This window comes from Bos indicus x Bos taurus, chromosome 3 (assembly GCF_003369695.1).
Source record: "Bos indicus x Bos taurus breed Angus x Brahman F1 hybrid chromosome 3, Bos_hybrid_MaternalHap_v2.0, whole genome shotgun sequence".
In the NCBI taxonomy this organism is placed as follows: Eukaryota; Metazoa; Chordata; class Mammalia; order Artiodactyla; family Bovidae; genus Bos; species Bos indicus x Bos taurus.
In genome coordinates, this window is record NC_040078.1 from 83,170,460 (window position 1) to 83,193,849 (window position 23,390).

A 23,390-nucleotide genomic window follows, 5' to 3' on the forward strand; every position below is an offset into this window, starting at 1 on the left:
GGTGAAAGCTCTTAAAAGGGAAACGGTGGTTACAGACAATAAAAAACAACAATAATTTTTTCTTAATTCAGTAAATGATATTAAAAACAAATAAATGAATTAATATTTTTGTAAATATTTATACACACAACATAAACACATATATACATAAAAGCAATGTACATACACACACCATGTGGTCAGACCTATGGCCTAGGGATTATCGAGGCACAGAGAGATTAAGATCTTGTTTAAGTGTACATAGCTTGTAGACAGCAGACCTCTGATTCAGACTCAGGTATTCTAGCACTCAGGCCCTTCCTCTCTATCTATAGAAAGGTGAAAAAGTTTCACTTGTTCTTTTTACATAATTTTCTTTCAAAAGTTATGTAAAATAATAAGAAACAAGAGCAAAACAACAAAAAAAGATAGAAAAGAAACAATGGAGGTTCTAGAGTATGCCACTCACAGTCATTCTCAGTATTGAATTAAAACTAAATGAGGTATTATTTCACACCAGTCAGAATGGCCATTATTAAAAAGTCTACAAGTGATAAATGCTGGAGAGAGTGTGGAGAAAAGGAAACCCTCCTACACTGTGGGTGGGAATGTAATTTGGTGTGGCTACTATGAAAAACAGTATGAAGTTTCCTTAAAAAACTAAAACTAGAGTTGCCCTGTGATCTAGCAACCTCACTCCTGGACATGTTATCTGGAGAAAACTCTTATTTGAAAAGATACATGCACCCAAATGTTCATAGCAGCGCTATTTATAGTAGCCAAGACATGGAAGCAACTAAAGTGTCCGTCGACAGATGAATGGATAAAAAAGAGAATTTTCAAAAAAAAAAGAGAATTTTCTAGGCAAAGAGTACTGGAGTGGGTTGCCATTTCCTTCTCCAATAGATACACAATAGAATACTATTGTATTCTAGTATAAGTATAAAAAAGAACTAAATAAAAGAATTAAATAATGCCATTTGCAGCAATATGGATGCACCTAGAGATTACCATACTAAATAAAGTAAGTCAGAAAGTTAAATATCATATGATATCACTTATTTGTGGAATCTAAAATATGCTACAAATCAACTTATTTACAAAACTGAAACAGACTCAGAGGTAGAAAAGAAACTTAGAGTTACCAAAAAGGAAAGGGGATGGGAGAGGGATAAATTAGGAGTTTCTGATTAGCAGATACAAACTGCTATATATAAAGTAGATGAATAACACAGTCCCACTGTATAGCACAGGGAGCTATATTCAGTATCCTGAAGTAAACCATAATGGAAAAAAATATGAAAATGTATACAAAACTAAATCATTTGGCTGTAACGAGAAACTAACACAACATTATAAATCAACTATACTTCAGAAAAAGTTTTTTTTTTTCCCTTAAAAAGACGTTTCTTCTTGAGATTTGCTTTTCAGCAAAAAAATAAATCAGGGACCATATGTTAGTGATAGGTAACACATTTTTTCCCCCTGAGACTAAACATCAAATTGTAATTCATGTGCTTTTAATATAAGATCAATAGCCTTATATGTATGTTCGGATTTCTTAAAACACAAAATAGTCAAAATGGTACAGTTTGACTTGTTTCTACTCTTTACCAACTGTAAAATCTTGTCATTAATTTCCCTGAATTTAAAATTCTTTACTGTACACACTGTGATAAGAATTTATGTCTAAAAGTGTTTTGTAAATTGAAATTACTTTGATTTTTATCTAGCATTTTAATCTTAATATGTATTCATCATGCCACGGGATGCTAAGTGCTAAAGATACTACATGCAGTCAAGATTTCTGATCACTCAAAGCTACCAGTTGCAGGGGACATGGAATGGCACAGTTGCTGAGTCTTAGAAAGATTTGACTTAAAGTAATTTCAAAGGATGAAAATTTTTTTCTGTTGACATACCCAGAATTTTTTTCCCATTGATAGCCAGAATAGTTTTATGAAGGTGTTACAGAGATTGAGTTGTATGTTGTTTGATACTTCTTTACAACATACAAAATATTGTAGGGAACTTTTTCATAATCTTTGAGGAGTTAAGAGTATTTTAGCCTTCTATTAAATCATGTGGTATATTGACAGAAATGACCCTAAAGTTTAGGGTTCTGTAACTGCTAGTTACACCCATAAGAACTGCTCTATGGCACAGGGAGCTCAGCTTGGTGCTCTGTGATGACCTAGATCGGTGGGATGGAGTGAGGTGAGGGGAGGTCCAAGACAGAGGGGATATATGTATACGTATAGCTGATCAACTTCCTTGTACAGCAGACTAACACAACATTGTAAAACAATTATATTTCAATTTTTTAAAAAAGGAAATTGAACTAATGGCTTATTTCTTTTTTCAGGTAAAGAGCATGGTGCATCATTTATACTTTAATGATAAACTCGATGCGCCAAGGAAGACTCGTTTTCCAGAACGTTTCATGGATGACATTGCTGCTCTTGTTAGCACAATTGCTAGTGATATAGTTTCACGGTTTCAGAAGGTAATGATAACTTACTTTTAAAAACTAAGTCAGTCTTTCAGGCACACATTAAACTACCATACTTTTGTTTTTCTTTTTTCATTTTGTTTCCCAGGACACAGAAATGGTTGAGAGACTCAACACAAGCCTTGCATTTTTTCTCAATGATCTCTTGTCTGTTATGGACAGAGGATTTGTCTTTAGCCTTATAAAGACCTGCTATAAACAGGTAAAGTATAATTAGTAATGAAATAATTTAAATTCTGTGTTTGCTCTTTAAGGGCTAGAGCTAAGAAACTTTCATGAACACATTTATATAGTGATATTTTTTAAAAGTGTTATATTTATTAGTAAGGCAAAAATAAATCACATTTATCAGTTCATAGAACTATGGCAAGCTGCTATCAGTAGAGCCATCTTTTCCTTGAGTTTTCCTGGCCCACTCATGACTCTTTAATTCCCATTTAGAAGTATACCATCAAGTCAGTAGTCTATATGTAAAACAGCCCCAGGTTGCCATGCCAGAGTAGCATTTTTACTGAATGAACAGCTAACCCAACCTTTTCTAGCTTATGTGATTTTTAAAGCAGTTGCATTTTGCTGTGTATTCCTCATGATGAAGCCCTAGACATTGTAGAGTTTAGAATCGTGGGCAGATGTTTACCCAAGTCTAAAATATCACCATCTTGCCTTTTCTAAACTAAAAGTATCCTGGAACTTGTCTACAAACAGCTGGTTTTGTGTTAAAATTTTCAGCTGATTAATGAAACCTGGCTTTTAGAAGACATTAGTTAATTGTCCTGGTAGACCATTTGGGTAGAAAGTTATATAATCATCCTAGAATTGCCTTTTAAGGCAGCTTTAAAAATATACAGGTCTCTTGTGTCCCATCCCAGCATTATTGAGGAGTTTGAATCTGGTGGTAGGGTGGGGAGTGTGGGAAACAGTGCTTGTAAAGTAGTTCCCTGCTGGTCCACAGTTTAATTTAGGGGAACTACTGGTTTAAAATGCTATTTGGCAGTCTATTTAGAATTTTGAAAATCTGTTCAATTGGATGCCATTATTGTGTGTATCTTTCTTTTTTGGCTGAGCCATGCATCATGTGGGATCTTTCCTGACTGGGGATTGAATCCGTGCCCTGTATATTGGGAGCTTGGAGTCTTAACCTCTGGACCACCAGGGAAATCCCTGTTCTGTTTTTTAATAGAGAAGTTGAAACTGCATGGGCACTGATCTGTTGGCAAGTATTTGCCACACAATGTATTATTCATAATGTTTCCCTTGAAATGTCATGTATTATTGCTCTCAAAACCTGTCCTGTCTTTATTCTTTATTAACCTCCTACATTTGCCACACATTAAGCTGGACTCTAAGGATGCTAAAACTCTTAAAATAAGTCAGTTTATAACTGTCTCAAATAAATAATGGTGTAGTTGGGAAAACAGATAGTTATAAATATAGCTTAGCACAAAGTGCTGAAAAAAGAATGGATAATTTTTTATAAAGTTACTTTGATAGTATAATTTTTCTTCAGAAAGAATATCCTTGAGAGGTGGAAATATTAATGCTGTATTGGAAATATAAGAATGTGGCTTTAAGAATGCACCTTGTCAGTGGATTTATACAGTAAATCTTGTAGTTCTCAGTTTTTTATTTTAGCAGTAACTCTGGAAAAAGCTGACAATGTTACTTAAACCACAAAACCCAAAGCTGTCCATTGAGTACTGTTTTCTAATTCTTTAATTCATCATTCTGGTGTTGGTATTAGAGAAATGATATGTTCAATTGGTATTTTTTTTTAAATTTCTGCAATGCTTACAAGGTATCTTCAAAGCTTTATTCATTACCAAGTCCAAGTGTCCTGGTGTCCTTGAGGCTTGATTTTTTGCGAATCATCTGCAGCCATGAGCACTATGTTACCTTAAACTTACCCTGCAGCCTGCTCACTCCACCTGCATCACCATCACCTTCTGTTTCTTCTGCAACGTCTCAGGTATGCAAAATGTATGAAAAAAAAAATTTTTAAGCCTGCATTTGTGGAAAAAGTATTTTAAATGCTGGGAAAAGTGAAAAGTAACACTAGTGAATAATAACTGTGTGATAGACTCTATACTCAGGGCTTTGTAAGTAGTAAATGATTAAGTGCTTTATAAATATTAATCATTTATTACTCTTCATTGCAACCCTAAGAGGTACATTCTATTACTACTATTATTATTTTTTTACAGGTAAACTGAAACACGGAAAGATCAGTAACTTACCCAGGGTCACTTAGTAAAAACTGGCAGAGCTAGGCTTTGATCCATGGCACATGTTGGCTTTATTCTAGGTCTCAGTTCTAACCATTTTGTTGTACCCCTCTGACTGATTTGCGCACAAGGGAGTGAATTCACCTACATAATAAACTCACCTGATGTTTTCACAAGTTGGGTTTTCTTGATGCAGACACAGACTGAGTTTGGGGGGGGCAAGATGTTTATTAGCTGTGAGTACCTATGGAAGGAAAGGGAATGAAGTATACTTAGCAGAGAAAGAAGTAAAACAGCAATGCAGTCCTGGCAAAGCCCTTCCTGCCTCTCTTGTATCCAGAGAACCCAAAGGAAACTAGGTGTTGTTCATGGGTTTTCACAGGGTGCCTAATAATTGCTCTAAAGATGACAAAAGATTATCATAGCAATTATTATGTGTCCTGTCATATAGATTGAAATGAAGGGATTTTGTGGTTTTAGTATCAGAGGAGTCTAGATGTTCCCTCCTAGGGAAATGTTTTGCTATATAATTCCTAAGACAAACAAACTACTTCCTTAAGCTATTGTTTTTTTGAAAAAATTTGGCTGTGCTGGGTCTTAGTCGCGGCATATGAACTCTTACTTGTGACATGTGAGATCCAGTTCCCTGACCAGGGATTGAATCCAGGCCTCCTGCATTGGGAACACAGAGTCTTAGCCACTGGACCACCAGGGAAGTCCCTTCCTTATATTCTTAATGTCTAAAGTCAAAGGTGATCTGAATTCTTTTTAAGTTTGCTTTTGAGACTTTTAATTCCTGAAAGTAATTTACTACACTAGATCAATCTCAGATGTTTGATAAAAAAAAATTTGAACTTTACTTAGAAAGATTGAAAAACATGGAGATCACCCATAACTTCTCATTTTTTACCTTTGCAAAAATTCTTAAGGATCAGCCTATTTCCACGTATTTTTACCTGGCTAAGACGCGTTTCTTCTAATAACTAATGAGGCTAGTCTTTTGTTCTCTTCCCCCATCCTCTGTCAAAGATGTGGCTATACAATCAAGGACAAATTAATCATAGGTAAAGTTCCTTAAACCTTTAATGAAACACATTTGTTTATACTTGACTCCCTGCTGAACATTTTCTCCAGCCAAGAAATTAATAGAATTTCTTCCAATGTCCCATCATCCCCTACTTTCTCATCTAGCTGCATAATTTTCAGATTCTAGTAGATGACAAAGACATCACTCTTTGGGAGGTAGGGACCTGAATAGTTTTGTATACTTGCTAAGAAGGTGATTTCTCCATAGAGAAATCTGAAGTCTGTTGTAAGAAACCTCACATTGTTGGTCTTGAATATGGATTAAAGGGTGATAAGGTTGAGGACATTCTTGCCTTGAACTGTATCTTGGGGGATGCTATTTTTCAGTATTAGAAAACTTGTAAAAACTCTGAATGAACCAAAAAATAATAGTAATTTTCTAGAGAGAGTATTTTCCCTGAAAAAAACAGCTTCATTAGTATTTGAAATTTCTCTGGAAACCAATAGCATTTGACTATGAATATTTCTCTTGTACTCAACAGTGAGTACATAATGCATCATATAGATTTAGTTCTTTTTTCCATTCAGAATATGATAGTGAAATAGTTAGTGGCTAAAAGTATAAAGGAAAAATCAGATGAAAAAATTTAATATGAAAAAAAGGAAATTGAAAGTAATTTAAAATGTTATTTCATCATAGTTTCCTATACCAAAAGTAAGAGCAGGTGCTTTCTCCAGTGTTAATAATAGTAATGTAAAAATTAACTTAAAATGTTTGTCTCGCTCTCACTCTCTTTGATGCTCACATCTCGTTTGTTGTAATGCTCTGTCTATAGAATGTTTTGTTGCATAGCTATTATAGTTTTGTTCTACCTCACTCCCAAACAGAGTTCTGGATTTTCCACCAATGTCCAAGACCAGAAGATTGCAAATATGTTTGAATTGTCTGTGCCTTTCCGCCAACAGCATTATTTGGCAGGACTTGTGTTAACAGAGCTGGCTGTCATTTTGGACCCTGATGCTGAAGGGTGAGTAGACCAGTTTTGCTGTGTACAGTATCAGTTTGATTTTGGACAGTGGAACAGAAGTATCCCACTTAACTTTCTGGGACTCCAAAGAATATTCTTTACCATTCTTCTTCTACTTCTCTGTTCACTAAGTTCCATACTCATGTTTTTTCTGTATTTCATCAGTTTTAAGAAAGACATTTTTGTCATCTCTGAATTTGATGTTTGTCTTGAAGTTAGCATGTATCATATTCTATCATGGTTTAGTTGGTAGTATTTTTCTCCTTCTTAGTAGTACCTGAAATATTTGTGCATGTTAGTAGATGGACTTTCAGATTTGTTGATATGCAATAAGCACAATTCAGTTAAGGAAAATAGACTAATCTGTTTGATTCTTTGGGAGTAAAATTTGTCATTTGCTATCATATTAATAATATATAGCATGTACTTCAAAATTTGCTCTATAAACAAGTAAACTTGTTTTAAAAACTTCCACACTTTTAAAGAATTATTGAAAATTGATATAGTAAGAAGAGTTCATTGTCTGATGATTTGAATTTGCAGAAACAGCTTTTCTATAAATGTATTGTGATCTAAGATCCTTGTAGGGTATTTCTATCTTAATAGCTGTTTTCTTTTATTTTTTTTCTGAATTTCTTTTTTTTTAATTTAAATTTATTTATTTTAATTGGAGGCTAATTACTTTACAATATTGTATTGGTTTTGGCATACACGTGTTCCCCATCCTGAACGCCCCTCCCGCTGCCCTCCCCGTAGCATCTCTCTGGGTCATCCCAGTGCACCAGCCCCAAGCATCCTGTATTCTGCATTGAACCTGGACTGGCGATTCATTTCTTATATGATATTATACATGTTTCAATGCTATTCTCCCAAATCATCCTACCCTCACCCTCTCCCACAGAGTCCAAAAAACTGTTCTATACATCTGTGTCTCTTTTGCTGTCTTGCATGCAGGGTTATCGTTACCATCTTTCTAAATTCCATATATATGCGTTGGTATACTGTATTGGTGTTTTTCTTTCTCGTTTACTTCACTCTGTGTAATAGGCTCCAGTTTCATCCACCTCATTAGAACTGATTCAAATGTATTCTTTTTAATGGCTGAGTAATACTCCATTGTGTATATGTACCACTGCTTTCTTATCCATTCATCTGCTGATGGACATCTAGGTTGCTTCCATGTCCTGGCTATTATAAACAGTGCTGCGATGAACACTGGGGTACACGTGTCTCTTTCCCTTCTGGTTTCCTCAGTGTGTATGCCCAGCAGTGGGATTGCTGGGTCATAAGGCAGTTCTATTTCCAGTTTTTTAAGGAATCTCCACACTGTTCTCCATAGTGGCTGTACTAGTTTGCATTCCCACCAACAGTGTAAGAGGGTTCCCTTTTCCCCACACCCTCTCCAGCATTTATTGCTTGTAGACTTTTGGATCGCAGCCATTCTGACTGGCGTGAAATGATACCTCATTGTGGTTTTGATTTGCATTTCTCTGATAATGAGTGATGTTGAGCATCTTTTCATGTGTTTGTTAGCCATCTGTGTGTCGTCTTTGGAGAAATGTCTATTTAGTTCTTTGGCCCATTTTTTGATTGGGTCATTTATTTTTCTGGAATTGAGCTGTAGGAGTTGCTTGTATATTTTTGAGATTAGTTGTTTGTCATTTGCTATTGTTCATTTGCTATTATTTTCTTCCATTCTGAAGGCTGTCTTTTCACCTTGCTTATAGTTTCCTTTGTTGTGCAGAAGCATTTAATTTTAATTAAGTCCCACGTGTTTATTTTTGCTTTTATTTCCAATATTCTTGGAGGTGGGTCATAGAGGATCCTGCTGTGATGTATGTCAGAGAGTGTTTTGCCTATGTTCTCCTCTAGGAGTTTTATAGTTTCTGGTCTTACGTTGAGATCTTTAATCCATTTTGAGTTTATTTTTGTGTATGGTGTTAGAAAGTGTTCTAGTTTCATTCTTTTACAAGTGGTTGACCAGTTTTCCCAGCACCACTCGTTAAAGAGATTGTCTTTAATCCATTGTATATTCTTGCCTCCTTTGTCAAAGATAAAGTGTCCATAGGTGCGTGGATTTATCTCTGGGCTTTCTATTTTGTTCCATTGATCTATATTTCTGTCTTTGTGCCAGTACCATACTGTCTTGATGACTGTGGCTTAGTAGTAGATTCTGAAGTCAGGCAGGTTGATTCCTCCAGTTCCATCTTTCTTTCTCAAGATCGCTTTGGCTATTCGAGGTTTTTTGTATTTCCATACAAATTGTGAAATTATTTGTTCTAGCTCTGTGAAAAATACCGTTGGTAGCTTGATAGGGATTGCATTGAATCTATAGATTGCTTTGGGTAGTATACTCATTTTCACTATATTGATTCTTCCGATCCATGAACATGGTATATTTCTTCATCTATTAGTGTCGTCTTTGATTTCTTTCACCAGTGTTTTATAGTTTTCTATATATAGGTCTTTAGTTTCTTTAGGTAGATACATTCCTAAGTATTTTATTCTTTTCATTGCAATGGTGAATGGAATTGTTTCCTTAATTTCTCTTTCTGTTTTCTCATTATTAGTGTATAGCTGTTTTCAAAAGTTTTTATGACCGTAACTCATTTGGGTAATAATTGCTCTTTTTTTTCAACTTTCCTCATAGTAGGATCATTAAGGAGTTTGTAATGCAGTTTAACCTGAAGTAAGAGGTCCAGAGAAGAAAAGGAGATATTTTGAGCAGGTTTTATAAGAATCCTCTGATGTACTTATTGAGCAAATGAAATGAGGTTTGTGACGTTCTTAGCAATAGGTACATAGTTAATGCTTAATAAATTGTGAAAGGGTAAATCTTATGCAAATGAAAGTCATGAGTTTTTTCATAACAGCATCTTCTCATGTTAGGGATATATTAAGAAGCAGGTTTTCACGCTGTACTTTGCAGAACTGTAGGGTTCTGAAAAGGTTCTTAGTGTGTTTCCATGTAGGATGGGGTTGTGGTGCAGACATTGGAGTAGGGGAGGGCAGGCTTAGTGGGTGAGACTCTGGGTCTCGCACCCCTGCTTGCCACCAGTTTTTTCTTTTGCCATTGTTAAATGAATATAATGTCATTTTGGGGGAAAAAGGATCCATTGTTTGAAAAAAATCCCTCTGAAAGCAACTTCTAAACATACTGCCTTTCCTAAGTAACTTAAATCTCAATCATTTGAATTTATATTTCCAGTATTTTTACTTGATGTATCAGAATAATTTTGGTTACCAGAAATAGAAAACTTTTCTTCTTGCCTGTTTTATTAAAAGAAGGATAGTTATCATTTCATATTTGGAAGAAAGAGGCAAGGTTTTAGCACAGTATAACCAGCAGCTCAGTGATGTTATCAGGGTTCTGTTTCTTTTATATCTTATTTCTGCTAGGAGCCTCAGCTTTTTCCTGAGGCTAGTGTGCCTTTCATGACTGTAAGATAGTTGCTCTGCCAGTTCGGATTAAATTCTTACTTGTTCGTGTCCAGGAGAGCAGAGAGGGGAAAAAAACCCTTTTCCCAAGCAGGCAATGCACATCTTTCTTTGGACTGGTCTGGCTCACTTGCCTGTCCTGCACTATTAGACACCAGAGCAATGCCAGGTTTCCAGGTGAGTTAGATCACTTTAACTCACATGTGGTGCTTAGACAGGTTTTAGTTCATGGGTGGTTTGTTACAAAGCAGAAGATAAGGAGCTCATGCCTAAATAATAATCAGCTGGCACTAAAAAATATTTAGTTCATGTGATTTTTTTTTGGTAGACCTTCTCAATTAAGCAAACAGTTGATTAACATTAATCTCTTCTCATCTTAGTAATGAAACAGCTTGTTGACTGGCTTCTGTAAGTGGCAGGGCTAGTCTGATTGGATTGACTTCAGGAACTAGGGGAATAGAGTTAGCTTCTTCTGAGTCTCAGGGACATGAAAGTATACCTGAACATTTTTGCATTCTATTAGGGAGGAAGACAGGTGAAGGAGATGTTGGTAGGTGTTCAGTGGTGTCTGATAAAGAATAGAGAATTCTGACAGTCAACCTTTTTTAAAATTTTATTTATTTTTTAATTGAAGGATAATTGCTGTACAGAATTTTGTTGTTTTCTATCAAACCTCAACATGAATCAGCCATAGGTATACATATATCCCCTTTGAACCTCCCTCCCATCTCCCTCCCCATTGCACCCCTCTAGTTTGATACAGAGCCCCTGTTTGAGTTTCCTGAGCCATACAGCAAATTCCTGTTGGCTATCTCTTTTGCATATGGTAATGTAAGTTTCCATGTTACTCTCTCCATACATCTCACCCTCTCCTCTCTCCCCATGCCCATAAGTCTATTCTCTATGTCTGCTCTGAGATGTTGTGTAGGTATTCAGTGGTGTCTGATAAAGAATAGAGAATTCTAACAGTCAACCATTTTTGTGATGAGGTTTCCTTCTCAAAGTCAAGGATCAGTTCTGTTAAAATAGATACATTTCTGTGGAACAGTGTAGGGCTCATGAAAGACTTCTTTAAAAAAAAAATTGTATGCTGTATTCAGAGTTCTTTTTTTAAAATTTTATTTTCAATTGGAGGGTAATTGCTTTAAAACATTGTGTTGGTTTCTGCCATACATCAGCGTGAATGAACCATAGATATACATATGTCCCCTGCCTCTTGATTTCTTTACTGCTCTTTTGCCTCTTCAAGCTGGTCTTCAAGGTGGCTCTTTAGATACTTTCTGACCCTGTAAAGTCTGAAAGCAATGATAATCGTGTTCACCACTACTTTTTCTTTGTTTATTGAGTTTTAAAAGGTAACTGGAATAGCTTTAAATGGTAATACACAGGATTATAAGCTGTTACTGCCGTTTGTTCTCTTGTCTTCTCACTCTTTCCTACACCCAGTCCATTAGCAAGTGCTTTAGGACCACCTCTAAAATATATTCCAAGTCCAGCTACTTCCCTTCTTCTTTACAGCTACTCCCCTAATCATGCTTCCGCTCTTCCCTCCCTAAAATCCCTTTTCTACACAGCAACCTAAGTGGTCTTTTAGAAATGAAAATTAAATTATATTACTTCCCTGGTTAAAACTCTTCAATATATTTAAAAGCACACACTTCTTACTTTAAAAATAGTTAAAAATGTATACTTTTAAAATAACATTTAAAATAAAATCCAGACTTAGTAATGAACCTCAAAACCCTGTATATGTAACTCTTGTCTACACGGTCACTTCCCTTCTTCCGCATATACTAAAGTCTAGCCATCCTAGACTTGTTTCTGTTTCCCTTATGGGCCTACCCAGTCCCACCTTAGGGTCTTTGCACTTAGATTTTCCTCTGCCTGAAGCAATGCTGAAATTGCCCTGAGATTTCCACACAGAGGCATTTCTTCCTTGTGATTCTTCAGGTCTCCAGTCAAACAGTGTCTTCTCAATGAGACGTCATTGGGCCACCCAGTCTGAATTATAGCTGTGTTACCCTTGCCACAATTATTCTTAACCATATAAGCCTGTTTTATTTTCTACAAAGCATTTCCCTGAAATTTGCTCGTTTGTTCATTATCTGTCTCCTCCCATTAGAATATGAGCTCATGAGAGCAGCACTTTTCTTTCTTGTTCACTGCTGTATTCCCACTGCCTTAGAATTGTGTCTGGTACAGAGTGGACACTTGGTAAGTATATGTTAATTCAGTGAATGAATGATTGACTATTTGAGACTCACATCTCATCTCTATATTTTACATTTTTTTCACATTTGCATAGATAAAAACAGCATACATTGTCTGAGATAGACCCTTAAGAGGAATGCTTTTACTCCTTTTGCTTGCTAAGTAATCATAAATAATTCCTTGAGTAGCAGTAATATGTTCTAATATTGACCAAAGATTTGCTCTCTAGAAATTTTCATTGTAGTTAGAAAGTTACAACTTTGAAACAATATACTATGGTTAAATGCAAATTTTGTAGTACAGAACCTAGTTCTGAAGAAGATTAGCACCTTTGTTATAAGCATTTGTAACACTGAATTATTATTTTTGTGTCTGTGTTTCTCTCTTGCTAAAGCAAGCTCTTTAAGAATAGGGACAAGGATAGGATAAGATAGGATGTCTTATCTCCAGCATCCAGCATAAGATCTGACAGGTCTTGGGCGTGCATGTGTCCAGAGCATTCGTGTGTTTGTGTTCATGTGTTTGTGTGTGTGTGTGTGTGTAAAGGCTGTGTGTGTCTAAGTATTGTAGACATATGAAAAGGCTTAATGAAGATGAGTGGATAGAGTTTAGATAGGTTGAAGTCTGGGGCCTGTAGCTGCTGAGAGATGCTAAATATTAATATACCCAGGTTTGGGAATCATCACTGGTGATACAAGTTGAAAAAGAGAACATAAAAGGCAAATGACCAGAATCTGAAACTTGGGAAGAATGATAGAGAATATGAAGAGTGGTGGGAGCTATTTAGAGGAAATACGGAGAAGAAAATATAAGAAGTGACAAAGTGTCAAGTAGAGAACTAGAAAATGAAATCTGAGATATGTCCATTAGATGGAGTTCTCAACAGTATTTAAAAATATACTTTCTGAATAAAAATCTGGGAGGAAGAAGAATCTCCAGCTAGATTTCATATATAGCTATGTAAAATGGTAGATAAGATCAAAAGCCCCAGAGAAAGAATACCTGGTTTTAAATCTGCTATGTGATTTTAAGGAGAAAAGCTAATATTTACTGAAGGATGCAGTGTGCAAAGCATTGTGGTAAGCATGTTACATAAATGATGTAACTTAATTCTCACGGCCACTTTATGAGGTAGGTTATTTATACATAGGGAAACAGAGGTTCAATATCTTTGAAAATTTAGCTATTAAGTGATGAAACTGTTACATTTCCACGTTGTAAGCATTCAAAAAACTTGTAGTTTGAGAGAAAGAGAGTAGATATTAGGAAGTAAATGGAAGAAAATGCTTGATACAGACTGTACATTCAGGAAATTTATTACTAGATAAATCATATAAGAGGAATACTATATACAAGCCAGAGTAAACTAGTTTCAAGTGAAGGTGTATTTACAAGGGAAGAACTTAGTGAAGGGGTTCATTGAAGCTATTGAAGAAAGGGGAGATTCACTGAGCATAAGGGGAACTACTTTCTGAAAGAAGGTACAACTTTCTCTGAGATAAAATGAAAGTTGATTTGATAGCTGTAAAGATGGAGATGCATTGACAAATCTGGCCAGAGCATATTTAGAATGGCTTTTCTTTCCTTGAAGAAGAAAGTTAGAGGTAAGGTCTTCTGTTGAGGTTGATGGTGAGAGGCTTAAGGAGAAAGAATGAGATCTGAAGCACCTGCCAGGTGCAGCATTAAGGGCAGTTGAAGTTGGAGACATTTTACATTAGAATGGTTTGCATCATCAAGCAGCTTCAGTCTAAGAAGAGAAGCCAAAAGAGTGTGGAGAGTGATCCTTGCTATTGTAGTAGCCCAGTTGAAACTTGGGCTTAGATGCGTAGAAAGTAGTAAGGGCCCAAATGAGCATGGAGGGTCAGTTTAAACAGAGATACGAAAGACAACCCTTGTTGTGGACTACATAATCCATAGGTAGAGGATTTTTCCTCTTTGCAAAAGGAAAGAAAAGTTTATTTTAGATAAATGTGAAAAGATTTCACTTGATGAAATAAAATTTACAGCTACTTAAAACTCTTTTGCTTTAAAATATAACTGTAACTGATCTAAAGTTATTAATACTAAGTGCATTAATTTCTAAGGAATTAATGAAAATATATTCAGATTTACTTCTAAGTGAATTTATATAGTATTTCCTTTTCCCTCCTTTCTTATTTTAATACAGTGAGACATTCACTGGTTTTATTTTATTTATTTTTTGAACATTTGTTAATTTTAAAATGAAAAATGTTTTATAGGAATACATGCAAATATGTGGCAAAGTTAAGAAGTTGAACAAATTGATTCAGTACCGTGACTTACTATTTGCTCTAAAGATGTTAACTAATCTCTGTGACCTTACTGCAACTCCTTCTTCATCTTCTTTTTAAATAGACTGTTTGGATTGCATAAGAAAGTCATCAATATGGTACACAATTTATTATCCAGTCACGACTCAGATCCACGGTACTCTGACCCCCAGACAAAGGCTCGAGTGGCTATGTTGTATCTACCTCTGATTGGTATTATCATGGAAACTGTTCCTCAGCTATATGATTTTACAGGTACTTAGTATATTGAAGACAAACTCTAAAGGCAAATCTCAATGTTTAAAAGTATTAGAAAAATCTGCAAATGATCTTACTGTAGGAAAAGAAATATAAGAAAACTCACAATGATGTAGGTACACTGTAAATACTTAACAGACTTTGAAAAAAAACTTTTGACTTTGTGAGAAAATTCACTGCAAGGATTCGGTAAGTATTTCTTATGATGCATTAAAAAAAATGGTTTTACAGCATTTCTATACCTACCTGTTGGGCTTCGCAGGTGACCCAGTGGTAAAGAATCTGCCTGCCAATTCAGGAGACCAGGAGACATGGGTTCAGTCCCTGGGTTGGAAGGATCCCTTGGAGGAGGAAATGGCAACCCACTCCAATATTCTGGCCTGGAAAATTCCATGGACAGAAGGGCCTGGCAGGTTACAATCCATGGTGTTGGGAAGAGTTGGACAGGACTGAGCATGCACGCACATGTCTACCTATTAGGAAAGAGAATTGTGTGTGTGTGTGAGTGTATACTGTTTATCTGGAAAAAAAATATGAGAAAACTTGTCAGATATCTACCACTCTCAGTCTCAGTTTTATTCATATACATAAAATTGAAATTAATATTCACCTGAATAGTGAGAATGATATCGCTAATAGCTGGTTAATAAGTGTAAGTTATGTTGCTTTTTAAAAACTGTAACCCACAAAATTTTATTCTTGCTTTCCAATTTTAGAATTTATTTAAATTCCTTCATTTCTTTTAAAGAAAATAGTGTAGGTTGCATTCGAACTAGCAGTTAGCCTGATAAAGTACTTCCAGTTCAATTAAAAAAATTTTACTGGTATCTAATATGTACATCAGTAGATGCTACTGCTACAAAGATAACCAACTCCTTGCCTTTGATAGACTTATAATTGAGTAGTTTTCCTAGTATTTGATCATTAAAGTGGGTTTCCTTATCTGAAGGCAGAAATTTATATTACTGTTACTGTATATCTTTTACTAGCAAGTGCTGCAGTCCATGGGGTTGCAAAGAGTCAGACATGACTGAGCGTCTGAACTGAACTGAATGTTCATTACAAAACTCTAAATAATACTATAGGAATGAGTTAGTGTTTAAAATATTTAAACTATTATTTAAAAGAGGCAAAATATAATAATACACAGTATATGTTAATAGGTTTTCCTTTGAAGAGTAAAGGAGAATAGAAAGGGAATTGCATGCCCAATAGCTGTTACTTAGAAGTTTATTTATTTATGGGTTATTTTTTCCAGAAACTCACAATCAACGAGGAAGACCAATCTGTATAGCTACTGATGATTATGAGAGTGAGAGTGGAAGCATGATAAGCCAGACAGTTGCCATGGCAATTGCAGGAACATCAGTTCCTCAACTAACAAGGCCCGGCAGTTTCCTCCTCACGTCAACGGTAAAAACAACCCTCCTACAGAAGTTTTATCTGGAAAGACAGATATTTACAAGGATATACTCTTCAATAACAGATTATTATATTAACTGATGCAAAAGTACTTTGAGTTTTATTTTGTGAAAATATTTTTTTTTTCTGAAAATATTTTCTATATTATACTAAGTTTGAAAAACTCTTAACTACCTCAATCTTTTTGGTATAAAAACTCTATTTTACCATTCAGAATTTTGAAAGTTGCCTTATTTTCAATTTATAGCCTCTATTCTTCATTTTTAAAATCTATTTTATTCTTTATCAGTCCTAAGAGATTTTTTTAGCTGTTGAGAATATTTTTAATCTGTGAAGGTTCATACTTTTTCATATTTAAATAAATTGATAATCATTTTGCTCTGTATTTTCCCCTCTTAAAGAGGGAAGAACATGGTGGCAGGGAGGAGACAAATTGCTAGTAGAGCAAGATCAACTTCTAAAAGTTTTAAATGACTTTCTTTCAAAAAGCTGCAGTCATATTTATGGAAGCTAGCCTCCTTGACAACTTCTAAAAAGGTTTTATTGAGATAATTTACATATCAAAAGATTCATCCATTTTAAGTGTATAATGTCATGGTTTTTAGTATCTGTACAGAGTTAGGCATCTATCACCACAATCTGATTTTAGAACATTTCCATCATTCCAAAAAGAACCCTGAGGCCCATTAGCCTTCGCTCTCTGTTGCTGCACAGCCATAGTCCTAGGCAGCAACTCACTTTCTTTCTGCCTGCAGAGATTTGCCTGTTTTGGACATTTCATCTAGATGGAATTATGCACTGTGATCTTTATGGCTGGCTTTTTTCACTAAGCAGTAATGTTTTGGGGTTCATTCATGATGTGGCATGTATAAGTACTTTTTTTAAATTGCCAAATAATATTCCTTTATATTGATAGACCAGCTTTTTTTTATCCATTTATCATTTGATGAATAGTTGACTCATTTCCAGTTTTTGGCTGTTAGGAATAATGCTGCTAGGTACACTTGTGTCCGTGTCTTTATGTCCACACATGTTTTCATTTCTCTTAGGTAGATACCTCGGAATGGATTTGCTGGATCATGTGTATTAATATCTTTAATATTTTGAGAAAACTTTTAAACTCTTTCAGAGTAGCTGTTCCATTTTAAATTCTCACCAGCAATTAATAAAGGTTTCTATTTCTCTAAATCCTCACCAACACTTTTTATTATCCCTTTTTTATTATATATTCTTCACACCTTAGTATGTATGATGTGGTGTCTCATTGTGGTTTTACTTTGTGTTTACCTAATGTCTACTGATATTGAGAGTTATCATTTCATTTGTGTATAATACACATCTTTTCATGTATCTTACATAGAGAAACATCCATTCAAATCCTTTAATGTTTTAAGATTGAGTTATTCATCTTCTTGTTGAGTTGTTATTGAAAGAGTTTTTGTATATTCTGGACATAAATTCTTTATCAGATATGTGATTTTCAGATATTTTCTTCTGTGGATTATCTTTTCATTTTCTTGATAGTGTCACTTGAATCGGCAAAAGTTTTAATTTTGATGAATTCCAATTTATCAGTTTTTTTTTTTTACTTGCATTTGCTATTGTATATATGTATATAAAGTGCATGTACAGTTAAAATATAATAGGAAAAACAGCAGCGTACCTGCCACTCAGCTTCAGAAGTAGAACTTTTCAGTTTTCTTGAAAGTTCCCAGTTTGCCCTCAGTTCAATCCCTTTCTCCCCTCAAAATGACGACTATTCTCAATTTTATTGGCCTTGCTTTTTGTTTTTTAAAACCTCACTTATGTGAAATATACTGTACATGAAACATAAATGTAGATGTTTACAAAAGATTTTAAAATAATACTTTTGTAACCATCATTCAGGACAAAATATAGAACACTGACTCCTCATTTTCTGTTGGATTGTCTGCCTTTGTTTATAATTTATAGTAGTTCATGTCAGGATTAAGTCCATTGCCAATTATAAGTGGTTCAAAGGTTTCTTTCTTTTTGTAACTTGCTTTTTCCACACACTTAATTGTGAATTTGGTGAATAGAGTGTCTTATTTTAACATAAGATTGTATTGAATCTATGGATCAGTTTTTGGAAAAATTAATATTTTTACACCAGTAAATCCCCAAATCCTTGAATATGTTAGATCTCCCCACTATTTGGACCTTCTTTGATGTGTTTATATACATAAACTTTTATAGCTTTTTACCAAAGAGGCCCAGAACATCTTTTGTAGGTATATTGTACATCCTTGATATTTTAAAAGTATTTTAGTAATATTATAAAGTTATGCAGTATGATAATATATAATACACATATAAGTATATATATAACATCATTTTCTCATAGTCTCATAAATGTCATCTTTTTCATAAATTGTTTTCTAATTTCTGATTATCTTTTTTTTTTGGCCATGCCCCATGGCTTGTGTGATCTCAGTTCTCTGATCAGAAATTGAATCTGGGCCATGGCTGTGAGAGCACCAAATCCTAACCACTAAACTATCAGAGAACTCCCTAATTGTTGATTGCTTTTGTGTGGACATAGAATTGATTTTGAACAATAATGTTTATTTCCAGAAGAATTGCTAAATTAATAACATAGGTGTAATTTTTTTTCCTATGTATACAATCATATCATCTATGAATAATGGCCGTTCATTTCTTCCTTTCAGTGTTTTTTCATAGCTTGTTTATGGGCTAGAATCTTGAGTGCAGTGTTAAATAGAAGTAGTGATAGTTGGCATCATAAAAGGGGAAGATTGCAACATTTTATTCTTAAATATAGGTGCTAAAGGTTTTGGTTTTGGGGGTTGGTTTTTTTTTTTTTTAATACCCTCTATTATATTATGGAAGTCCCCTTCTTGTTCTTAGTTTGCTAAGTTTACCTTTTGTGATTATGAATAGTTGTTGAGTTTTATCATGCTTTTTTGCACCATTGAGACTGTCATATTATTTTGCTTTTTTATCTTGTATTTTTAAATCTTTCAATTGATTTTCTAGTGTTAAACCTACCTTAAATTCCTGAATTAAACTTAATTTTTTTGTGATTGTGTATTAATGGATTTGATTTGCTGTATTTTAAGATTGTGTATCTGTGTTAGTAAGATCATAATGTTCTGTTCAGATTTTGGAATCAGGTAGTTTAGCCAATGAAAATGAGCTAGGGGATTTCCCATTTTATCTGTTCCCTGCAAATACTTGTTTAAAATTGAAATTATTTCTTCCTAGAATATTTGGAGAACTTGTGAGTGAAGCCATCTGTATCTGCAGTAATCTTTTTTGAAAGTGTTAAAATTATCTATGTATTTAATGATTGTAGGACTGTTCAAGTTTTCTATTTCTTTTTACACTGGTTTTTGTAAATTTTATTCTAGTAGAAATTTACTCAAATTTCTTGGCATACAAAATTGTTTCAAATATCTTCCATGATTTTTAAAAAGTCTATAACATTTATAGTAGATGTAAACATTTTCATTTCTGTGACTGGCTTTTCCTATCTTTTGTCTTAAGTCAGTCTCAATAGAAATTTGTATATTCCTTTAGTTTGTATAAAGAACACATTTGGGGTCAATGCTGAGCCTCACTTTTGAATGTTTATTATTTACTTTTACTTTCTTTTGGTTTATACTGATGTTCTTTTTTCTAACTTCTTTAGATAGATGCTTAAATATTTACTTGCTAATTTTCACCCTTCCTTCTTTGATACTTATTTTAATTGTAAATATTTTCCATTAATTATTCTTCTAACTACATACTATGATTTATAGCTAACATTTTCATTATTTAATTCATGTAGTTGTATTTTGTCTTATATTTTTAAAGTCTGGTCTGTTCATTTTTGTCTTTCACTAGAATTTTTAAATTTATTTACATTTATGTAAAATCATGGCATCTGGTCCCATCACTTCATGGGAAATAGATGGGGAAACAGTGGAAAGTGTCAGACTTTATCTTTTTGGGCTCCAAAATCACTGCAGATGGTGACTGCAGCCATGAAATTAAAAGATGCTTACTCCTTGGAAGAAAAGTTATGACCAACCTAGATAGCATATTGAAAAGCAGAGACATAACTTTGCCAACAAAGGTCTGTTTAGTCAAGGATATGGTTTTTCCAGTGGTCACGTATGGATGTGAGAGTTGGACTGTGAAGAAAGCTGAGAGCTGAAGAATTGATGCTTTTGAACTGTGGTGTTGGAGAAGACTCTTGAGAGTCCCTTGGACTGCAAGGAAATCCAACCAGTCCATCCTAAAGGAAATCAGTCCTGGGTGTTCTTTGGAAGGACTGATGCTGAAGCTGAAACTCCAGTACTTTGGCCACCTCATGTGAAGAGTTGACTCATTGGAAAAGACTCTGATGCTGGGAGGGATTGGGGGCAGGAGGGGAAGGGGACGACAGAGGATGAGATGGCTGGATGGCATCACGAACTCGATGGACGTGAGTTTGAGTGAACTCCGGGAGATGGTGATGGACAGGGAGGCCTGGCGTCTTTTTAAATTTACTTATTTTTTATTGAAGGGTAATTGCTTTATAGAATTTTGCTGTTTTCTGTCAAACCTCAACATGAATCAGCCATAGGTATACATATAACCCCTCCCTTTTGATTGTCTTCTTTAGATATCATAGTTTTTAATATAGGGCCTACTTTTTAATAATAGAACCTTTTAGTTTTTCCCTTCATGTTTCCTGTTAACTTTTATTTACAGTCTTCTGTAAGCCCTGTAAATAATTTTCTGTTGCTAGGAAAGGTTAAGTTTCAGAACCTTAAGTATAAGATTATGTATGAGTTACACAAATATTGCCTAAATCAAATGGCTCTTTGAAAATATTTGATTTTAAAGTAATTACTTTCACATTGCTTTTAGAAGAAAACAACTGACAACTGAAAAAAAGAAGTGGTCTTTGATCATTCTGTCTCATTTTACTGCCTTCTATTTTCAGAGTGGCAGGCAACACACTACCTTTTCAGCAGAATCAAGTCGGAGTCTTTTGATCTGTCTGCTTTGGGTTCTCAAGAATGCAGATGAGACAGTTCTACAAAAGTGGTTTACAGATCTCTCAGTCCTGCAGCTAAACCGGCTATTAGATCTGCTTTATCTTTGTGTATCTTGCTTTGAGTACAAAGTAAGTGATCATTGTGCCATTGCAAAGAAGAGCAAGAGGGAACATAATGTGGAAAAGAAGAAAATTTCCTTACTGTGTCTTCTTTTCTAAATGTTTAAATTTTAGGGAAAGAAAGTATTTGAAAGAATGAATAGTTTGACCTTTAAGAAATCAAAAGACATGAGAGCAAAGCTTGAGGAAGCTATTCTTGGAAGCATAGGTGCTAGGCAAGAAATGGTGCGCCGAAGCCGAGGACAGCTTGGTACGTACACAATGTCTTCTCCTTCTGGTGAGAATGTTTTCAGTTTCCTTGAACACTATTACAGTGATCATTTTTGCAAGTCTTCAGTGACAATTCTGTACTTTTAAAACAGTGTTTTAATGTAGCTGTGAATTAACTTGAATAGCCATGTCTTTGCAAGTTAGAATTCCTATTTAAAGTGAACATATTTCCAGTTTGCTCTGGATAATCTCAGTTTGTTCTTCTAACCTTTGTGTGATTATTAATAGTTTCCCTTATTTTAAAAAATAGGTGTTTTTAAGAGCAGTTTTAGCTTCATAGAAAAATTGAGCTGAAAATACAGATATTTCCTATTTATCCTCTGTCTTCACACATGCATGACACCCCTCATTATTAGGTTTTCATATAGGAGTTGCCATTGCTTATCACAATTGATCAACCTACACGGATGCCTTATTATCATACAGAATCTATAGCTTACATTGTGGTTCTCTCTTGGCTGTACATCCTTTGTAACACGACTTTGTACTCTTAAAAGTTTCCTACTTTTGCAGTGAATTAATATATCCCATAGATAAGGCAAAGATATTGCCTATCTCAAGTGTCAGGAAGAGAAAATAATTTAGTTGCATATGAAGTCTGTTTCTAATCCCTGGTCTGCTACCCATTAGCCATATAATCTTGGCCAACCACTTAATCTTCCCACTTTCCCTTTCCTCATCCACTTGTGGTGGTTTGAGATTTTAAAAAGTAGTGTAACTAATTGATCTTATCATCTTTGTGGTGACTGTGTGTGTGTGTGTGTGTGTGTGTGTGTGTGTGTAAACATTTCGTAAATTGTGAAGTAGTATTATTGCTGAAAACACCTTAAGGTCAAGGACATGGCTTAGTCATCTGTGTACATGACATATGCTAACAGCTCAATATATGTTGTTGACTTAAAATGTGATTGTATGTTTACATGAATATTTTATGTGTTGTTTTTTGATTGGCCATTTAACTTAATGATCTTTTATTTAGGTAAACTTAAGTATATGCTATGTGTGTATGGAATTTAATAATGAATAAGACAATTTTTGCCTTTGAAATTAATAGTGTTGTTTTTTCACTTTAGTTGTATAGAGTTTCAGTTCAGTTCAGTTGCTCAGTTGTGTCTGACTCTTTGCGACCCCATGGACTGCAGCACGCCTGGCTTATATCGTGTACCTATTGATTTTCTTTTAACTCATTTAATATGGACAACAACTCTATAAAGTATGAAAATTAACTTTCTAGGTCATTTAATTATATCAAACCTAACAAACAATTATCCTCATCTTTAAAATAAAACTCTCAGAGGTAAATAACTTGCCTAAGGTCATAAACTAAGTGACAGAACCAGGATCTTTTGACTTCTAATTTAGTGTTCTTTATATTATACCATAGCTCTTTCTAGGACTTACTGTTGAAAGGAATGGAGCTTTTAACAATATGTTTGTTACATTTTTAAACGTGTAGTCTTTGGACAGCTACCACTGTTTAAATGTAAGAAATGAAGTTCTGTATGTGGAAGCTAAAAAAAGTAAAACCACAAGTAAACCCCACTTGCCCCAAACTCATAGGTCTAGGGAAGAGTTAGGTGCAGGGTACAGGTGGACAAAATG

The 23,390-nt window shown here is 34.6% G+C and overlaps 1 protein-coding gene across 8 annotated transcripts in view; it reads left to right on the top strand.

Annotated features, from left to right (window-relative positions):
* Nucleotides 1-23,390, top strand: part of DOCK7 (dedicator of cytokinesis 7) — a 189,822-nt gene that overhangs the window by 119,554 nt on the left and 46,878 nt on the right. For 7 of the 8 annotated variants that reach the window (XR_003510343.1, XM_027537048.1, XM_027537051.1 and 4 more), the window contains 8 exons: nt 2,345-2,485; nt 2,580-2,693; nt 4,287-4,457; nt 6,628-6,767; nt 14,793-14,962; nt 16,224-16,378; nt 21,345-21,527; nt 21,633-21,768. Coding sequence is in view for 7 of the 8 variants with exons in the window: in XM_027537048.1 (XP_027392849.1) it covers nt 2,345-2,485; nt 2,580-2,693; nt 4,287-4,457; nt 6,628-6,767; nt 14,793-14,962; nt 16,224-16,378; nt 21,345-21,527; nt 21,633-21,768 (1,210 nt within the window). In the remaining variant the exon portion in view is untranslated. Of the gene's footprint in view, nt 1-2,344; nt 2,486-2,579; nt 2,694-4,286; nt 4,458-6,627; nt 6,768-12,327; nt 14,562-14,792; nt 14,963-16,223; nt 16,379-21,344; nt 21,528-21,632; nt 21,769-23,390 lie in introns of those variants that run through there. The other variant, XM_027537055.1, reaches the window with a different exon arrangement.